The following is a 21281-nucleotide window of genomic DNA, read 5'->3' on the forward strand; positions in this document are numbered from 1 at the left end:
TTCCAGCCTCAAGATCCAGATTAAAGGTATGTCTTTTCCCAGATCAAAAAAATCTAGATTAAAGTTATGTCTTCCTACTTCAAAGATCCAAATTAGAAGTGGACCTTTCTACTTCAAATTAATAAAAAATTCCTCACAGGCATGCCTTTCATTTATGGATTTCAGTTAATTACAGATGTAGTCAAGTTTACAAATAAAAATAGCCATTACACAATTTTAATTAAAATTTTTAGATTTATTTATCTGTTTGACTGTGCATATCCCACAGTGCAGCAATGGAGGTTATAGAACAACTTCTGAGAGTATGATCTATCCTTCCACCACATGGGTTCCAGGGATCCAACTCAGGTTTTTAGACTTTGTGGTAAGTGCTTTTACTCACTGAGCCATCTCTTTGGCCTTTATTTTAAAATGTTTTTAAAGATTATTTTTTAAATTTTATCTGTATGAAGGTCTGGATGCATGTATGTATGTACACCACATGTGTACCTAGTGGTGTAATGTACCTAGAGTCTGTTTATATAGGCCAGAAGAGGCAACAGACCTCCTGGAACTGGAATTACAGAAAGTTTGTGAGCTGCCATGTAGGTCTGGGATCCAAACTTGGGTCCTATGTGAGAACAGCAAGCTCTGCTAACTGCTAAGCCATCTTTCCAGTTCCCCATTTAACGCTTCTTCCCCCCCCTTTTTTTTTAAAGACAGGTTTTCTCTGTGTAACAGCTCTGAATGTCCTGGAACTCGCTTTGTAGACCAGGCTGGCCTTGAACTCATAGAGATCTGCCTGCCTCTACCTCACAAGTGCTAGAATTAAAAGCATGAACCACCATTGCCTAACTCATTTAACTTTTTTAAAAATAAAAGTCAAATATTCTAATACTACATAACCCAAATATATACTGATTTGAAACTTACATGCTGAGGAATGATGGTAGGAAAATGTTAAAAATCTGTTTTTCAGAACTAACTATTGTGTTTTTGTAAGAACAGAATATTTTATGTGTAAAGTAAAAGCACTGCAGTTCATAGCATATAGTAGTCTTGAATCTGAGCTGCAGGAAGTGTCCAGTGGTGTTTTATAGTGTGACAGACATATGCAGTGCAAATTGTGCATATTATGTGTTCAGAACCAAAACTGCAACATGGGCAAGCACTGCCCCAAACATCTTGGAATCATGTGTGTTTGATTTTAGTCGGTTTTTGGTTGCTGTGTCTTTAGAAACCCTTTACTGTTGTCATTCGTGTGTGTGTGTGTGTGTGTGTGTGTGTGTGTGTGTGTGTGTGTGCACTTGCACTCATGAGCATGCGTGCATGTGTCCTTTAGTATAAAAAAGCTGGCGGTAAGTGAACCTGGTTTGCCCACACTTTAAGTTTTACTTCAGGGCCTCTAGGTACCATACTTAATAATAGACAGCCTAGATGGTCCTTTCTGTCTTGGTTTTCAGTCACTTGTGTAACTCTTTCTCCCTCTGAACAGAGCTTACTGATTTGCATCTTAAAATGGAATATAGGGGAAGTAGTGTCATATCACTTCCAGATTATTATTATTTTTTTCTCAGATAAGGTTTCCCTGTGTAGCCCTATCTGTCCTGGAACTCACTTTGTAGACCAGGCTGGCCTTGAAATCAGAGCTCTGCCTGCCTCTGCTCCCCCCCCCCCCCCCGCCCCCTAAGTGCTGGAATTAAAGGAGTGAGCCATCACTCCTGGCTCAGATTATGTTTTAAGGAGAGTGTAGCATGTGCTTTGGATCTTTGACTTCCTGGTTCTTTCTCTCTGTCTTTTTCTTCAGGCATCATCAGCCCTGCTTGTGTATCCCTAAGCAGCCCACAGGGGGAGCAAAGCCCTGCAAACTTTTCATAGTGAGAATTCAGAATCAGATTGTTCCTCGAACTCATGCCCCATCTAACCTCTGTAAGGAGTCCTAGCATGGTCTTCAGTTTGACTCAACCTCATGATAGATTTTGGGCAGGTAGCATGAGGGAGGGGCTCTAGAAAGCCTGCATGGAGCAGGTCTGCACCCTTAGAATCTTCTGGTCTAAGGTGAGGAATAAAGATGCCACGTGGGGTTTTTTGTCTCTCCAGTAGCACCTAAGGAACCCTAGATACAAAGCCACCCACAGAGTTTAGGCTCAGAGCCCACTGGAGATATGCACGGATGCCACACCTGCTTGGAACAGCAACTGTTTCAGTCCCCACAGCCCTAAGCCAGCATATGGGACATCCAGTTAGCCTTTTATCACCACCATTGATCTTGGGGAACTACCTCAATAACTTCAAACTTCATAATCTTGTGTAAGAAACCATCTCCTGTACCACACCCTGGGCCTCTAACCTGCCCCTGGTCTGACTTACGAGCAGTAGCAGAAAAAGAGCTGTGTTACTTGTACAGGAAAGTTTAACTAGACACTCTGGCGAGACTTTCAATGAAAGCTGAAATAACCTTATCATGAGAAAATTCATGGCACAGTTGCCCTTCACCCTGTTCTCACAGTTCCCCTATCAATCAGGACTTTCCTGCATTTGTTCGCTGATGGATGGTAAATGGTTGGCTCATTACTTTGTGAAAACAATCTGTTGTTTTCAGATATTTTTCTTTCCTTGTCTTTTTCCTACCCTGCCTCACTTAAGAGGCTGCATTTTTTAAGTCCAGTCAGTGTGTCATTCATTAGTATCATTATTTGTGGAATCTGAGTCCCATTACAAGGCTCTGGTGACTTAGGGTAAATAGCCTTGGTACTGAGATAACATTTGGCTTCATTTTCTCTGTTGTCTTGGTCTTATAATAGCTCAATCCTTGAAGTAAATCAGAGGCCAACCTAAGGTTAGGCAGTTGAACCAGAATTTAATTCATTAGCCACTGATGACTCAAATTAAGTTCAGGTTTTCTGTGTGAGTTGGGGAATGCCCAATCTAAGTAGGAAATTGCACATGGCATTCTTCACATTCTGTCACTGGGAAAATACCACACCAAAGGATGAGTTGACTGGTAACAAGAGTTGAGTACTTTGCATACAGTAAATGTATGATCAAGATGGGCTGCAAGGATAAACTAAGATTGTCAAAGCTCACTGGAGGCCTATGTGGTCATTCTTTCTACTAACTCTCTCTGGTTGATTTCATGTATGCTCATACTTCATTTATCATCTATGGCCTGATACTTTACAAAAGATTTCTCCAGACTGTGAGCTCCCTGGAGGTCTGGACCATGCAGTTAGTAGTTCAGTGAACACCTGACCCTGAATCTCCCTTAGAGACTGAATGCTCTTCATTTTTAAAATTGAGCTTGATGTTTTCTGCCCAAAGTTGCCCCATACCCCTATCCTCTCCTTCCCATTTTCTGGAAGCCCTTCTCTTGACTCACACCAGAATTACCAGGGTCAGACACTGTTCCCCCTTTTCCCTCACATTAGACTTGTGGAAAGTCACTACAATCAATAAGTTCCATGTCTTGTTATCTCTGGAGGAGGACTCTTCTTCAGTTCCCACTGTCACTCCTTTTGTTGGTCCTGCATGACTCCGTACTGGTCTTGGCTACCAAGGTGACATGTGGCCAGCCAGTGCATCCTCTGCCCCTGCCAGAGAGACTGCTGTGAAGAGCCTATTCATAGCACTTAATACCTAGAAACCTTCATTGCCAGTGAACTGCTCAGTCTGTGAGCACGGCTAGCAGGGCTCTGCCTGGTTGATCTGGCCCTGCTTCCCTCTCCAGCATTACAGTGTATTTTAGCTGTTCTTAAACATAATTTCCTTCTGCTGGACCCTTCCTCCATCTCATCACTTGGCCTGGGTCACCTCTGTGTGCTCCCAAATAGCATAGATGCCATCTACTCTGAAAAGTTTCCCTACTCCCAGGTCTGGCTGTGTCTTCCCTATGTTTTTGCAGTTCCTTGTACCTGCTCTACCATCATAATCACTTGCTTGCTTCCCTGAGAGCAGGGGACAGCTACAGTATTGCAGGCCTTGAGACAGTATAGTATCTAAGCTCCAGGACAGGTTAGTAAAGAAGTGGTTGGCCAGCACAAAATGTTGAAAGTCTGCCCAAGGGAAGTTTCTACCTTCTACCTGCTAGGTATATCACACCTACTAAAAACTCCACCTGCCTAACTCACCCACCAAGGAAAATCAACCCTGCGTTAGAACGAATGCCTGTCCAAATTTGAGGCTCTGGTTTCAGCCTAGCTCTGCTTCCTCATAGGAGAAAATCTTGACTATGTAAGTCTCAGTTTGCTCCTCTGCAAAACAGGGATTGTACCCCGTGTTCCAAGTAGAGCTGGTGTGAGGAGTGCCTGAGGCCGTACTTGTTAAAGTGCCTCCCTCAGTGAACAATGGACAAGAACTCGGTTGCCCCCTTTTCTCCCACAAAGCCTGTACTGGGGCCAATGAACTTGTGCTTTCAAGAGTGGGGCTGACAGAGCAGACCTGATAGGAGCCTTGGTTGTTGAATATGATAATAATAATGTCATTTATTAATATAAAAGCCCACTAATAGAGGCAGCACTTTTAATTAGCCAACACAGCCATAGCATTAATTTTTATCCAGAGTTATTTAAGTCTAGAAGCCTTCCTCCCTCTTCTGTTAGCACTTAGCTACAGGGCGATTGAGAACATTTGTAATTGGATTTCTGTGCAGGACTTAATTATAAGGAAACAATAAAGTCCCTGAAATGCAGCAGGTTCTACTCCACTAACTATTATTTTCCAGAGACACACTCAGGCCAATGAATGCACAAATTCATCTAAATTATAATTTTTAAACTTAACAAAGCTTTGCCGCCCCCTTTCCCCGGGCCCAAGAGGAATCTGCTGGGAGTGCAGACTCTCTAGGAGGGAGGCACAGAGGCAGGTACTTCATTTCTGTAATCACGTCTCTTGCTCCATGGGCCACTAAACTACTTCCAGGCCCCTTGGGATCTTGGAAGTATATGTTCTTCTCTTGTCCAAATAGCTTATTAATAGAATTGGCTTATTTATATTTCACCCAGAAAAATCCCAAAGTGATACAGCAACAGGGAGATATCGAGCTAATTAGTAGTTGGGCTTTATGTCATGGGGGCGGGCTAGTTATTAATTTACTGCCTTTTACCAGTAGTGGAATTGATTCAGAGGAAATGAGGGAAAAAGAGATACATGTGTTTCAGACCATCTGAGAAAACTTAAAGAAGCAAGGTTGAACTGTTCTGCCTACCGCACAGCTGCCGAGCCTTTTGGGAGTGGCAGCATTAGGCCTTCTCTGGTCAACAGAAATGCTGTGGAAACACAGACTGTTCACACTCATCTCCACATCACAGTGGTCACTTCTCTCAGCCAGTCTGTGCATTTGTTCATCTGTTCAGTGTTTGTTGTTTTCTCTCTCTGTCAGGCTTTAGGTTAAGCATCACAGAACAGGTTTTTCCTGAACTTCCTTGCCAGCTCAGTAGGGAGACTTGTCCATGGCCATCAGCCAGATTTTGTGCTTGGGCAGAACACAGATAGGACTTTGGTAGTTCTGACCATGCCAAAGTCTAGGTATATTGCTTTCTTTGGGGCACTAGACCTGTGGGGCTGTAGCTTCCCACTATGAGAGGCTGTGCACCCTTCCAATTATATAGGGTTGGAGGAGGAAGGGAGATCACCAAAAGCATGGCTGAGTTTAGGATCCGGGAGTAGAGGTTCTGCTGAGATATGGGTGTGGAAGATGACACCCTGCCATTCTTGAAGAGTGGCTATAAGCAGAGCTCAAGAGTAAGGTTTGCCTAAAAATGACATGCTGGAGGGAGGTGGAGTTGATGGTAGAGAAACAGTATAGCATGTATGAGGTCCTGGTTCATTTCCTACCTGCATCACAAAAAAGAAAAAAAAATATATTGATCATTAATTGGTAAAAGCTGGGGGTTAGAAATAAAGTAAGAAGCAAAATGCACCCACGACCCCACTGTCTTATTCATATCAGATTAACATACTGTAATCAGCTTTACAAATTATTACCAATCCCTTGGGGACAATTTTGAAAGAAAATATAATATCCCATTTGTGGATATGCTATAATTTACTTAACTTTCCATATTGGCAGATATTTGTTTCTGCTTACTACTTAGAAACAAAAAAGATGGACATTTTTGCTTATCCTTATTTTCACTTGCTCAGAACTGAAGTAGTATGATTTCAACAAAGAAAATGGGCATTTAAAGATTCTTGGGACTTACTGCCCTGTTGTACTGCAGAAGTAGTGCAAATGATTATGAAGGTAGAGGTGTGTGAGAGGCTTGTTTCTCCCTAGTCATTGCTCTGTGTTGATATTTCCAATGTTTATTATTTGAAAGGGCAAAGTCATATTTCATTATTGTGCCTTTTTTCCACATACATTGATTCCACTAAAACATTTCAGCATTGCTTTGTAATAAATCATCATTTGTATTTATTCCAATAGCTTATTCTTGTTCTTTACATATTTGAGGGGGTTAGTAGAGTTTTTTATATTTATAAATGCTATTTCTTATTTTAAGACTATAAACTTTTTGATGTTTTTGTTGCAAACATTTTCTCAAGTTGATTTTACTGTTTATTTTTACTTTCTAGGATGTTCTTTTATGGAGATTGTTCCAAATTTTTATGCAACCAAACATATCACTTTTTGTGATTTCTCCAATTGCTTTGCAGCTTAGAAATTTAATCTCCATGCTAAGATAGATGTACAAATTTATATTGTACTCTATGTATTTTATGGTTTCATTTTTTAAACTTTTAATTCTTTAATTCATCTGAAGTCTATTTTGTTTTACATTACTAACTGAGGATTTAATCTGATTTCCCCCTGGAATAGCTACTCATTCATCCTAGAAGTTTATTAAAGAATGTTATCTTGGATGCCACCTTTATCACATGGTAATTTTTTTAATGCAAAGTAGACTATTCTGAGCTATTTTATTGCATTCAATTGGTTCTTCAGCTACAAACATACTTTTATTATTGTACCTTTATATTTCCATGTATTTTAAAATATGACAGACATGTTTATATGTGAAATGTAATATTTTTATGTTTTGAGGAAATATCTCTTACACTTACTTTGTTTTTAAGGGGGAAAAAGACTACTCCTGATGACATGTCTTCCAAAGGAATCTTAGAATTATCTTACCTAGATCCCAGTTTGCAGGGGGTGGGGAGAGGGTGGAGAATAACTCCATCTGGGGGTCTGGTAAGGGACTGGTTTAGTATGTGTCTTACATCCTGAAGCCACTGCATCTTAGTTTGATCCGGTCTTGTGATTAAGAGATGGCAGATTACAGTTTTGGGTGTTTCCTTTAGGGGTTGTTGTATTTATAGGTTAATTCTGATTTAAAATGAAATTTCAGTGTACACTACTAAATGAGATAAGAATCAAAGGTGATTCTTTTTCAAACTGCCTCTTCTCCCCAGTTTTTTCCCTTTTTAATAAAAAAGTGACATGTATTAGCATAAAAACAGATACATCGACCAGTGGAACAGAATAAAGACTCTAGAAGTAATGCTGGTCTTTGTCCAGGGTTTTAAGAACACACAACCAGTGCTTCTCTTATATGTGTGTCAGAATCTGTTCATATATGTGTCAGAATCTACTTTAATTTATTTAGTCCCACCAATATGTTATAATCTTGTTTAACGTACACTACTTGATATTGCCTGGTCCTTTGCATTGGTATGGGTATGGCCACCCCATCTAGATGGCCCCTGGAGTTACTTCCTGCTTCATCCCCAAACAGGACTCATTTCCTGAATATAGTCAGCACTGTGACCTAAAGCTTTATTATTATTTTTTAAATAGCTTACTTTTATTTGCTTAGCTTTTTCTCATATGGATATATATATACATATATATTACTTTAAGCATATTCCTCATACATTTTATCTTTCTTTTTCTCTTCATTCTCCTCTCCTGTTTGTTGCTTTTATTCCCTATATGGTTTCTTTTCAACTTTCATGTAGTGTATGTATGAATAATTCTATATAACTATATAAAATCTTGGAACCATGAAAGAGAAAATATGTATTATTTGTCTTTCTTAGAGTAGTTAAATTCACTAAATATGGTTGTTTCCAGTTGCAATCATTTTCTGACAAATGATGTAATTTTGTTAATTATGACTGAAAAAAATTCTATTATATACAGATCACATTTTCTTTTTTTTAAAATTTACTTATCTATTCTTCTGAGTTTGTACTCCTAGGTTGGTTCTGTAACTTGGCAATTGTAAATAGTGTTATAATAAACATTAATGCATTGATGTGCAACTATCTCTGTGATCTTCTGACTTTAAGTCTTAGAAGCTATTTTGTGTCTGTATGTGTGGAGGTCTAACTATACAGCCCAGGTTGCCTTCTAACTCACAGCTCCCCTGACTTCAGTGTTGAGGTTATAAGAATGTGTCAGTACTCCTCACTTATAGTCAGATGCTTTTTAGTGACCCAGGGAACTGACAAGCAGTTTAATGCCAGGTTCCCAGATTTGTCCTCAGAATATTCTTAGGCTGGCTCTGCCCTTTCCTTGTTCAGCTCAGCTAGATATGCTTTTATGAGAGAACACTAAGCTCATATTCCCCCAGGGAAGAATGTGAGGCCAAGTATTTCAAGGGTGATGTAGGGTAATAATTAGGAACTAAAGACCTCTGTTTTTCTTAAGTTCTTGCTTGGTGCCAGGCCTGCCATAGGGTATTATGTACATCACCTCTAATTTTCAGTGTCACTACTTGAGTCAATACTGATTGCATTTAATAACAGAAGCTGTCCTCAGGGGGAATAGGGAATGTACAAAATACTACCTAGCTCCTACATGGCAGAGTCCATTTCTCAACACCATTCAAATTTCAAACCTCTATGCCACATGTGGTTGGAACTCTGGGCATGTCCCTCCTCCAAGTATTCATCTGACTGTGGATTTATCACTTCAAGTGAATGTTTGGGCTCCTCGAGCTTTGAGGATTCTAATCCCAGCTCTCCTTGGTGTAGAATCTGGTAAAGTCAGGTTTATATATTCGAGGCTGTTCACCTGAACCACAGCCCAGGTTATTTCACCACCCAGACAAGTGAGGTCAACAGTCTTTGCTGAGGTGGAAACTCTGCCTTCCATCTCTTCCTCCTTCCTGGCTACTGTACCGTTGTCCATTCTGCTGAGTTCCACAACTGAGTGTGTGTTGGGAGAGCACTTGTATGGTAAGGATGGAAAATAGAAGTAAAAGCCTGGTTGGAATAAGGGAGATGAAAAACACATTGTGTAATAAAGAATCCTGTGGAGTTGATTACTTCTGTCCAAGACAATGGTTAAGATGACAAAAAAGCTAGAATTAAAAAAACTACTCCTCATTTATTGAATACTACTGATTATAATTTAAATTTATCTGTCATTTTGGTCAACAAATTGTGTGCACAAGTCACATTTCTGCTCATGAAATCATTGGTTACACTGAAACTTGCTTTTCTCCACTTGAAGTTACTATGTGTTCAGAGAGCTTTATTAACATAATTCTCCTTATTCAGATTTTTAAAAAAATTTTTATTTTTATTTTGCAATACAATTCAGTTCTACATATCAGCCACAGATTCCCTTGTTCTTCCCCCTCCTGCCCCCCTCACCTTCCCCCCAGCCCACCCCCCATTCCCACCTCCTCCAGGGCAAAGCCTCCCCCATAGACTGAGATCAACCTGGTAGACTCAGTCCAGGTAGGTCCAGTCCCCTCCTCCCAGGCCGAGCCAAGCGATCCTGCATAGGCCCCAGGTTTCAAACAGCCAACTCATGCAATGAGCACAGGACCTGGTCCCACTGCCTGGATGCCTCCCAAACAGATCAAACCAATCAACTGTCTCACCCATTCAGAGGGCCTGATCCAGTTGGTGACCCCTCAGCCATTGGTTCATAGTTCATGTGTTTCCATTCATTTGGCTATTTGTCCCTGTGCTTTATCCAGCCTTGGTCTCAACAATTCTGGCTCATATAAACCCTCCTCATTCTCGCTAATTGGACTCCCAGAGATCCACCCGGGGCCTAGCCATGGATCTCTGCATCCAGATCCCTCAGTAGTTGGATGGGGTTTCTAGCACAACAATTAGGGTGTTTGGCCATCCCATCACCAGAGTAGGTCAGTTCGGGCTGTCTCTCGACCATTGCCAGCAGTCTGTTGTGGGGGTATCTTTGCAGATTTTTAATGAACTGTACATGACATCCCAAAAGGGTAACAATCCACAGTTTAATTGAAAGTCATATTGAGAGTAGTATTGAGTGGGCATGAGCAGACCAAAAGCAAAGGATCTGGTCATAGGGAGGGGAGATAGACTATTTCCTCTTAAATTATTCTATTATTATTTATTTTTGTTACTGGCAGTGTGTATGTGTATGACATGTGTAAATACACATGTGTGTGTGCCAAGATACACACATGGAGGTCATAAGACAGAGGCTTGTGTGGCAGGTGCTTTTTTTTAAACCTGCTCAGTCATCTCACAGGTCCCACTTACTTTTTAATAATACAATTTTTAAAACTGACCAGATATGTCAAAAGAATAGAGGCATTTTAGCCAAGCTTTTTATTACATTTAAAATCCATTATGTATTGTAATAGCTCAGAGAGGTGCTCCCTAGTAATCTAGAATTGTTGATGCACAGGTTTACAAACTTGAAAAGTACGTGAAGTACTCAGAAAATTGCAGATATAATTTAAGTAGTTAACTGAACACTTGAAGGAAACTGGCTTCAGGAAAAGAACTCAGCCCGCTCTGTCCTAGTGAGTTTGCTCCAGAGTTTTTGGTAGTACCATTGTCTATGTTCTTAATCCATCTTCTACAATACTCATAAATCTGCAAATGTCATGGAAGACAATTTGATTTAAGAGAAGATTTGGGTTTGGAGACATTGGAAATAGAATAGTACAAATAGTTGTTTTTAGAATCTTCCTTTGAAGAAGATAGAGCCTGAGCTAGGGATTGAAGCACCTCAGTTCTGACCTTAGGTGTTTGTTTTTGCTTGTTTGTTTACTTGGTATTTTTCATATTTTGAAATGCTTTTGAAACAGATGAGGAGGATCTGTGTCATCTTGGGGCACTGAGGCTAGAGTTAACACTGTGAAGTATTGTTAAATACTAAGCAATATAAATGCTTTTAGGATTGCTAGTTCTGTGCTGAGCTTTCCATAATTTGATTGTAAATACCCTTTTGGTGCTGAATATGAATGATTAAAACTCGTCAGTAGGAGTCTTTTTATCAGACCTGCCTTATACCTGGCAGCCTTGAATGAGAAACTGTTCTTTAAAGTAGTTCCTTTAAGGGCAACTGGAAAAACTGCTTTCATGGCAGCCCACCAGCTTTGGACATATTAAAATCACACTGAGAAAACTACAACCACAGCTGAACATGAGTTCCAGTCACTGAGATGCAAAGCCAGGCTGTGATTAGGCAGTAACAGAAGCTAGTGTTATCTAATTGCCCCATCTGACAGTGTTAACTCACAGGGGCCACACTATTGCTTTAGTAGAGAAATAGACACATCTTCATAGCCATGGTGGAGCAGAGAAACCTTGCTCTGGGTTTGCATCTCAGAGAGAAGCAGAAGATGACTTAATGTTAGCAAAATATGGATATGCTTCTTAGACAAGCCAGGCTATTGAACACAGTGCATTATTCCACCCAGGCCCTGGCACTGTACTCTCCTCCCACTTTGGGGGCGATGGAGAGGGAAGTGAGAGATGATGTGTAGGGGGATATACAAATACACTAAAATATTAGGGGTTGTTGAGTACTGGGTAGAAAACCTCAAGAATTATTTATTTGAACCTATTGTGGTAGTATACGCCTGTAATCCAAGTACTCAGGAATTCTAGGCAGAAGAACCATGAGTTCCAGGCCAGACTGGGTCACATGACAAAATTCTGCCTCATTTTCTTTTCTTTTTTTCTTTTTTCTTTCTTTCTTTCTTTTTTTTTTTTTGGACCGTATAATTTTTCTACAACTCTAGTATATACTGTATATGTGCATATATAATTATGTAAGAATATCTCTACACTAACATGCTCTTGTTTCATGAGTACCAGGTTCCTTTGTGTGTACTGGCTATCCCTACTGGACTGAACGTAGAAGTCAGGAATACCCTGCTCACCAGAAAATTCTTCTGGTCCTGTGGTCTAAAGAGAAGGGCTGGAAACTTCTGTGTATACTTGGCTGGGACAAGTTCCTGGGTTGTTCTCATTTAATGTGTCACCAGTAAGAGGGTGAAAATGTCAAACGCCATTAGATGGCAGGATAAAAACAGGAAAGTAAGAGCAAAAGGGAGGCCATATCACCCTCAGTTTAGAGGGAGTCCAAAGATTTCTTCCCCTCAGCCTCATTCCAGAACAGTGGAAGTTCTCCAGCTTCTGAGCTCTATTTCCTCTATTCCCAACCCCCAATTGAGGGCTGTCTTCATATTCCTCCACTGGGCTGGGTCATAAAGTACTCACCATCTTCCACTTTGTTCACTTTTAATTTCTGAAGCAAAAATGAATGTCACTACCTTTCTCAATGCCTAGCTGAAAGTCCTAAAAGTCTCTTTCAGAATCCTCTCAAGAGTAGTGGGGGCAAGGGCCATGCTTCTCTCATCCCCATTTCATCCTAGCACTTAATCCACCCGTGAGTGTGCTTTTAGGAAGGGCTGGTCCTCGGGGGTCTGTTTTCAGAACTCACTCTGGAAGCAGCCCAGCCTCCCCAGAGCAAGCTGTATTCTGAGGTCCTGGGGCTAGGGGGCAGTGTTCACCCACTGGTATGACTGGAATAGACCATGCATGCAAGTGTATGGTGAAGACGGCTAGACATTAATGAGCGCTGGCTCCACGGAGTTTTCTCAGATTCATTCAAAACAACTCAGTTGATCTTTCTGAATATCTGCTTTTTATATAGTTCCAAAGTTGTTCTGTACCTGTGTGGCCAAACAACTATGTTTATTTGAAAATTTAAGGAGATTTTTTTTAATCCAGTAATCTTTATTTATATATAACAACAGTACAAATTGTGTTCTTGGCTTGCAAAATAGGAGTTTCATATTTACAATAGGTACATGATAATATATTAGATAACAAAACCCCGCTTTATTGGAACATTTTAAATACTTCATTTTATTATTATCTTGTAACACCTGTAAAAACAACAAAACCAGACAACCAGCATTGTACTTTCTTAAAAATAGATATAATACAGATTCCAGTGTGTCATGGGGAGGGGTCTGAGTAGGAAGGGATGAGGAGAGGCAGCTAGGCTTAAGGCCCTTATGCCTGTATAAAGAGCTTGTCCCTTTCTCTCCCATACATTCAGGAAATTTGGTCCTGTTTGGTGGGGACCATACTTCCTTATGCTTGAATGCCAAAATGGAGACCAAGAATGTTAGAGTGATGACATTGACTGATTTCTAGAAGAAGCTTCTCACTTCCTTCATTGGGGCCCTATGGTACAGGCAGCACAGAGGCAGAGAGGAGGCAGCTCAGTCTAGGGGGATGGTATGGGAGAGGAGAGTGAGTTGTGAGTCTGTGCAAGACAGGAGAATCTCTAGTTTGCTTATTGTGTTGAGGCCTGTCTGACAGGCACTGGCTTTGATAATTTCTCAGGACATTCCCTGGAGTGGTTAGAAAGTGCCAACAGAAACTTTACCCTTCATTATAAGCATCACTGGGCCTCAGATGCTAAATCTTCACTCTAGGAAATAAGCAGAGAAGATAGAAGGAAAAGAGATGTGGAGTTATGAATATGATGCCACTGTCTTCTCCAAGAACATTCCTGAGACAAGGCATCAGGAGGGCCTGACTGTCTTTTCCCAGGCCCCCTCCCATCATAAGATCTTCCTCATGCCCTGGGTCCCTGGAGCCATGTTGCATTTCCTCATCCTTATAGCCCTCTGTATCACAGTTCTTCCCTGTCTGTGTCCAGGTTGCAGGACTCTTAGTCATGACACAATGTGGTTGGAACCCTTTTTAGAGTAGCTGCTGGCAGCACATGCGATTACAGATGTGGCAGTTGTGCAGCACCTGGAACTGGGTGGCTAGGAGCCTCCCGCCTTCTCCGCTTATGTCAGACCACGTATACGGCCGCCATTGCTTCTATCTCACGATCAGCAGGACCAGGGGCCTTAACTGCTAATTTTTATCCTCATTTTGGTGGAATTGAAAGGACAGGAGCTTAAGCAACAAAGTTGTGCTGACTAAAGAGCTGGTGGCAGTAGAAATGAGAGCAGATCTCACTGCTAGGGGCCTGATCCCAGGATGAGGTAAGGTGTCTGGGTGGGTCAGCCTTCTTCCTTCATGGCGCCTCATTTTCTATGCACCTGGTGCTTTCTTCTGGGAAAGGTGGGAAGAACAATCCTGCTGTATTGGTGGCAGAACTAGCAGCTTGGAGAAGATGCATTTGCTGGAAGAAGGACCTTCTTGGCCTTAATCACCCTCTTTTTCAGAAGCTCTAAGAACCTGGCAGATGATTACTACTTATGAACCTTCTCCAAATGAATGAATGCAGGACACAGTCCCCTCCTTTTGTCAGATCACAGTGTGCCCATGACTTGAATGTGTACACTCTGTAAAGAGAGGAGGATCAGAAGTGGTTTTGAGAGTCAAACCATGGAAAGAGGTAGAACATCAGACACAGAAGTGCCTGACCCACACAGAAGGCAGGAGGTGGTGCCAGATCCAGTTGAAGGATGTCTCCATATAGTCCTCTAGAATTCTGTCTTCAAACCTTCTACAATCCTGCTCCTTTCCTAGAGAATTGGCTTTTGTGTAGATCAATGAAATAAAGTAAAGCTAGGTAGGCTTAAGAGAGACTTCATACCAAAGATAAACGGCTTCTTGTGAGGAAGGGCTGTAGCTTTAATACTTTTTTTTCTTTTTAAACAAAAGGTCAAAATATCCTCAAGTTGGATAATAGCAAGAAGAGTGACCAATCAACCTCCTCTCATCTCCATTCCCTAAGGAGTAGACTCTATTAATTAATAAAAACAAAGAGCTAGTGGAAGGATAGGTAGAAAGCTAGAATGAAAACAAGACTCTGCAATCACTCACCATCCTGGCCTGGCCTGTCTCCAGCTGAATTTTCCTTCTTAATTCTTCTTAACCATGCTCCTTGACCACTTCTCTTTTCAGCCCAAGTTGTCCAACTCATGGAATACTTAGTAAAGTGGCTAGACCACCCTTCATGCTGGCCCTGCTCCCTTCATTCTCTCCATACTCTGCAAACATGTTCAGTGAAGCATGCTGGAGGCAGTGAGTGAATACCATCAGTGGCTGCTGTGAGATACCAGGTAGGCACACCAGGGAAAGTTTGGGTGCTATTGAAAGAGATGTCAAACATTTTGTTTTTTGCTTCTTGATGAAATGGCACTCTGGACATCAGCCTGAATGGTAGCAGTTGCTCAGAAAGCCTTTTAACTGAACTGGAATGGAAAATAGGGTGGGCTGGAGTTTGTCCTGGGTAGTACAGTCTTCTGTACCTATTCTTGTTTTGACTACATCACTTCCTTCATTCTCATAAATTACAGGCTCTAAGATGATAAGCTTTGGGTGCTGTTAAGAGCAAACACTTTGGCTTAGTGTGGAAGGCCAGTCACTAGTATTTTTTTCCAGGCTATTAATATGACCCTGAAAAACTTTAACATGAGTAGATTATCAGAAGAAAAGTGGCCTTGTCATGGCTGGTTGTGAATCATCATAAAATCAGCAAGTTTCCTGAGTATTTTGCTGAACACTTTTCTCTCTCCATTGTCAGCTGCATTCAGGCAAGATACAAGCTGAACAGCTCTGACAGCATCTGCTGTGTGTGAGACAGCCATCTGAAGACATGTACATAGACTGGAAGCCACCTTCTTGACTTTCTTCCCTGGACTGTGCTGGGAGCCACATCTGGTCAGTAGAGTCTCAGAAACCGGAATTAACTGGAGGTATAAGTTGAGGCCTGGGTTAATTGTGAATGAAATAACCCAGGTCTGGTCTCTCTCAGGGTAGCTGGTCTTATTTCCCAGCCCTACAGCCTGGCATCCCTGACCTCTTGAAAAGCACAAGGCAAGAATGGGAGATCTCTTCGGCCTTTTCCTGTGCCAACTTTTGCTTTCCTCTTGTCCTCCTACCTTGAGACAGATGCTGCTTGCAAAGCTGTTGGAGTTGGCTGCTTGGGGACATGCCAAGGCAGGAGGACTGAATTCCCTGAGGGCTTACCAGCTGAATTTCTTGTCCCGCTACCACAGAGCTTGCCTCTGGACCCAAGAATGGAGCCTTGGCCTCTGTTTGGAAGATATACTCAGGAAATCTGGCCATCTATGGCATTCAGTATCAGGAGACAGAGGGACAGACAAGTGCCCTCTCAGGAAGCTATCCACTTTCACATCCATGGATCCATGACAGACAGAGATGGCAGAGATGATGGGACACCAGTCATTTCTACTCAGGCAAATGCACTGTGCCCAGATGGTCAGGAGCTTCTGGATATGAATGAAGGTTGGCCTCCCTGCTCCAGGCACAAGAGAAAAGAAAGTATAATAATAAATACTGCTGCATCTTAAACCTATACTCTTCAAGTATTGCTTACTGTAAACAGTATTTGAGTTTGTTTTCTTTTTAATTGCCGTAAACTGGTGGGTGGTTGGGTGAAATCCAAAGTCAAATACCTATGTTCCCCATTCCAACCAGACCTAGAAGGCCTCGTTTGTACAGCCCCTGTGCGACTGGCTTATGACAGAGGCTGACATGGGGCTCTGCTCAGAGTTCTCAGGGAGGAGGTGGCTGGTCTGGGAGAGGCTCACCTCTCCCATTTCTGATATCAGCTCTAGGGAAACCAAAAAGAAAAAGTACCAGAGACCGACTCCTCATTTGTTGAGGTTTGGGATTAAATGAAACAAACGAAAGATGTGCCCACAGTTACGGGTCCTCAGTGGGTACATTCCTCCTCTCAGGAGGTGAGGATACACAAGGGTGCAGCATGGAAAGTGGCTGCCTATTACAGGTGGAGCTGATCAGCTTTCACGATTCCCACAAAGGCCGGCAGTTCCTAGGCTCTTCTGGCTGTGGGGGATCCAGGCCTTCCTGTCCTGTTTGCCAAATGTTCAGTACGAGCCTGTGGTCCTTCTTCCCTCTCCTCCTTTTCCTTTCAGTTCAAGGGAGAGGAGGACATTTCCATACTGGTTTTTCTCAGCATCTCTCAGGCATTTTCTGACATTGAGAAAGAGATGTTACAGAAAGAAGGAGAGATGTTACTGAGAAGGGGGCAGAAATCTATTAAACAAAAGTTGGACGGGTTGGACAGGGAGGCTTTATGTTTTGTTTTATTTCTGTTTTTTCCCTTTTTCTTAAAAAATTAAATAAAGTTCTCATTATTTCCTAATATACATCAAGTGAGTTTTCATGCAAAGCAGCAGGTTCAAGCCTCTCAGCTTGAAGGGCCTCCTCCTCCTTGCCCATGGTGTCCTGAGCTCACACTGATGGGTGGTGTTCACTGTCCTGCTGGCAGGAACTGGCTGTGACGAAACATGGCTGGCATTGAGAGAGGAGCCTTTCCCTCTCCCCTCATGAGGTTTCAGTGGGCAGCCAGCTCTGGGGCTTGATACCCTTCTCTCCTTCGTTTTGAGACACCAGTGTGATAGCTTGTCTGGGTCCCTCTTCCAGGAACAGGAGGTCCTCTTTTCAGCTCTCGATGGACATGGCATTGATGAGATGCTCCACCTTGTAGGCCAGTCGTTGCCGCCGGGCCTGCTCATCCTGCTCTAGTGCCCCGATGAGCTGAGGGGCAAAACAAAGGCAGGTGATTCAAGACTCAGCTTCAAAGGCACAACTTTCTGGAGTCATCAACCCAGCACCTATCTGCTGTGGGATGTTCTGTATGGCAAATGTGTTGCTAATTAGTCAATAAATAAAACACTGATTGGCCATTGGCTAGGCAGGAAGTGTAGGCGGGACAAGGAAGAGAATAAAGCTGGGAAGTGGAAGGCTGAGTCAGAGAGACACTGCCAGCCGCCACAATGACAAACAGCATGTGAAGATGCCAGTAAGCCACGAGCCATGTGGCAAGGTATAGATTAATGGAAATGGATTAATTTAAGCTGTAAGAACAGTTAGCAAGAAGCCTGCCATGGCCATACAGTTTGTAACCAATATAAGTCTCTGTGTTTACTTGGTCGGGTCTGAGGCTGTGGGACTGGCAGGTGAGAGAGATTTGTCCTGACTGTGGGCCAGGCAGGAAAACTCTAGCTACACCTATCCTTCTACCTTTCCATTCTGCCTTTAGGAATGTAATGTCAAATAGCTGGCACAATTAAATGAATAGATCTATGCATAGTCATGCTTTAGTTAGCTACCAGGATACTTTCTAAGACAAGAGTCCTCACGTGATTTTTGTCAGCAGGAAAATAGCTCAGAGTACTCACACTCTGAATCAAGTACAAGAGAACACATATGCAATGTATGAATCTGCTTTTACAAGTAGGAGTATGCTCGGGGCTGGAGAGATGGCTCAGAGGTTAAGAGCACTGGCTCTTCTTCCTGAGGTCCTGAGTTCAATTCCCAGCAACCACATGGTGGCTCACAACCATCTGTAATGAGATCTGGTGCCCTCTTCTGGCCTGCAGGTGTACACGCAGGCAGAACATTGTATACATAATAAATAAAATAAATCTTTAAAAAAAAAAAAAACAAAAAAAAACAAGTAGGAGTATGCTCTAAACCAGCAATAAAAGTGTAGCATAGTAAACACAGTTTATGCACTAGTTACACAGTTACTTACTACTAAGAGCACAGACTATACCGAGTTTTGTAAGCTGCATAACCAGCAGCTTGGTAGAATCATTTACGAAGCATGGCCATAGACTCATGGGTGCTATGAGGTTCGGATGGCTCTGAGGTCACACAGGAATTTTTCAGCTCTATTTACTCTGGTGGGACCACTGTCATACGGGTGGCATGCCACAAAATCATCATGCAGATCACACATTTACAGACACATGCAAGAATATATGCATGTACATAGAGCTCTCATGTGCTTAAAGCATATGTAAGAGCTACTGAAGTGTGGGCTACTATTATTTTGCTACTACTTTCTTTAGGTTCAGTGCTAATGCATGGCCTGTCACCTTCCTGGTTAACTTCTGTTCTTGTCAAAGTCCACCAGTCTATCTGAAAAATGACTGACAGGATCTGTTCAAGCATAAATGGATAATTCTATTCATTATTTAAGAAAGAATAAAATTAGTTATACAATACTTGAGTGAGAAAAGATAATGTACAGGGAGGAATTCAATGAAGCAGGAGAAGTTGGGCTGTCTTGTAAAGAAAAGATGATGATTTGGGGCTCAATGACTATGACTATGGATTGTGATTTTTAAAAGTGACCCCTATTGTTGTTTCAGACCTTGATCAAGCTGTGAGTTGGTCTCTGCCCTTAAGACCCTGTCTTACCTCCTCACTATACTTGCTGACATAGGAGTAGATCTCGTTGAGGGCACTCAGCATATTGAACTCTGTGGCATGCAGGCGGGACTGCTCCGCGAGGTAGGCATTCATATCTTGGTCACTAATGGCTGGAAGCTTGGCAATATCTGCATAGTATCTGCCATGGACAGGATAGGTACATGATGAGGGTTGAGCAAACCTCTACCAATACCAACCCTGACCCAGGTCATGAGAACCAGGGCTCCCCACTGCTCCTTCTTTTCATCTCTTCTCTAGTGTGGCCTCTGCCTCAAGCTGAAGTTTGAGTCTAGGGTGCAGTCCAAGTTTCTGCAGGACACTTCAGCCAGCTGAGAGCTGCAGTGTCCTGAGTAGTTAAGACTCTGACAAGACTCCTTGTGTTCATATCTCAGCTCTTCAACCTGCTAGCTGGTGACCTTGGACAAGTTACATAGACTTTCTGTGCCTTATTCCCTCATTAGCAAAACAGGGATTTTCATAGCAGCTATTTTACAACTGTCCATTTGGACATTTCTGTGAAACAACATACAAAATCCTTAGCACAGTAATTCTTACATGCTCAGTAAATGTTAATTTGTGTGATATAATAAAAGGTGATAATTATCAGACTTCCCAGGACACAAATTCCCCTTCCTTCCCACAACATAGGGGTATGAGGTCCTGGTCCTCAGTGGTCATAGAGAGTCCTGGTCTTCAGTGGTGTCTTAGATGCCCACAGTGTGCATCTTAGGGGAACTACTGACCTTTCTACCCAGTTCTTGTAACTGGGGATATCCTTGGCATAGAGCAACTTATTGGAAGGTGAGTCTTTGCCCAGACGGTGCTCTGATGTGGAACAGGAATCCATGAAGGTCTGGGCTACCACAGAGAGGCAGGCATCTGTGATGCTGCCCTTGTGGATGTCAAATACAAACTGAGGGTTCTTGATGACATTCACCCAGAATCGCAGAGGGAGGCTGTAGGAAAAGGCAGAGTACCCTGAAGAATATACTTTGACATTGCCCCTTACTAAAACTCTTCCCTTACTGCTGAATGGTAGAGCAGATGTTCCATTCTAAAAGAGAAGGGAACGAACTCAGAAACTGGCCCAGCAGGGGCTGGTTGCTCAGCTTATGCTGTTCCTGGCTGTAGGACAAAGCAAAGGGACTTTGGTCTTGTCATACCAGGGCATTGGCTCTGCTCCCTAATAGCTGAGGGGTGGGTGTGTCTAGGCTCTGCTTCTTTTTGACATGCTTTTCAAGGCCTCAGTGCTCCAGGGAAGGTCAACTACAGAGAACACAATTTTCCCAGGGCTTCAGACAAACCCATCAAGCTCCTAGAGTGCCTCACAGTCCTCATGGCCACTGTAAGGAAGTAGTGTGATATAATAATATCACATACCACATACCCTCTGGATCCAGTGGGCCACTGAGCCACTTCCTAGGTCTAGGTCAGAGGACAGGCTCCTCATAGGGGGGATTTCTTCCAGGGGTCCCCTCCAGGGCTTTCTGTGTTTGGGCATGGCAGAGGGAAGGGAAGGAGATGTTTTTGGCATTCCGGGAGAGAATGGCTCACAGTGGCTCTGATTTTTTCCCAAAAGGAACCTAACAGCAGTTAGGAGACTGCAGGGGGAATAGCCTCTGCTGTTCCTGAGGTCATAAGGCAGTAAGAACATTGCCCTCCTTCAAAACCAGGACAGCTTCCATAGCTACTGGTTTGCCTCTTTCCAAAGTCTGTGTTCTTCAGCTACCTTCCATCCTTGACTCTTCTGATGCTTGTGTGACATGAACTCTGTCATGGGCTTGCCCTTCTAGCCTAAGTACTGCCCTTAGCTTTCCTTATTCTTTTCTTCGCATTCTGACGACTTCATCATCTCCACATTTTCCAAGTGTCTTTCT

The 21281-nt window shown here is 42.4% G+C and overlaps 1 protein-coding gene and 1 long non-coding RNA gene across 2 annotated transcripts in view; one reads left to right on the plus strand and one right to left on the minus strand.

Annotated features, from left to right (window-relative positions):
• The first annotated feature begins 15102 nt into the window (after positions 1-15102).
• Positions 15103-16513, plus strand: LOC131925783 (uncharacterized). The gene is made up of 2 exons (XR_009383337.1): positions 15103-15254; positions 15719-16513. It is a non-coding gene; the product is annotated as an uncharacterized LOC131925783 (long non-coding RNA).
• A 727-nt stretch (positions 16514-17240) lies between these two features.
• Positions 17241-21281, minus strand: part of Plxna2 (plexin A2) — a 201349-nt gene continuing 197308 nt past the window's right edge. Inside the window, exons 30-32 of the mRNA XM_059281134.1 lie at positions 20148-20360; positions 19393-19543; positions 17241-17721 (exon numbers count right to left, since the gene is read on the minus strand). Coding sequence (XP_059137117.1) covers positions 17626-17721; positions 19393-19543; positions 20148-20360 — 460 coding nt within the window. The 3' untranslated portion in view covers positions 17241-17625. The remainder of the gene's footprint in view (positions 17722-19392; positions 19544-20147; positions 20361-21281) is intronic.

The sequence above is a fragment of the Peromyscus eremicus genome, chromosome 15, assembly GCF_949786415.1.
Source record: "Peromyscus eremicus chromosome 15, PerEre_H2_v1, whole genome shotgun sequence".
Lineage (NCBI taxonomy): Eukaryota > Metazoa > Chordata > Mammalia > Rodentia > Cricetidae > Peromyscus > Peromyscus eremicus.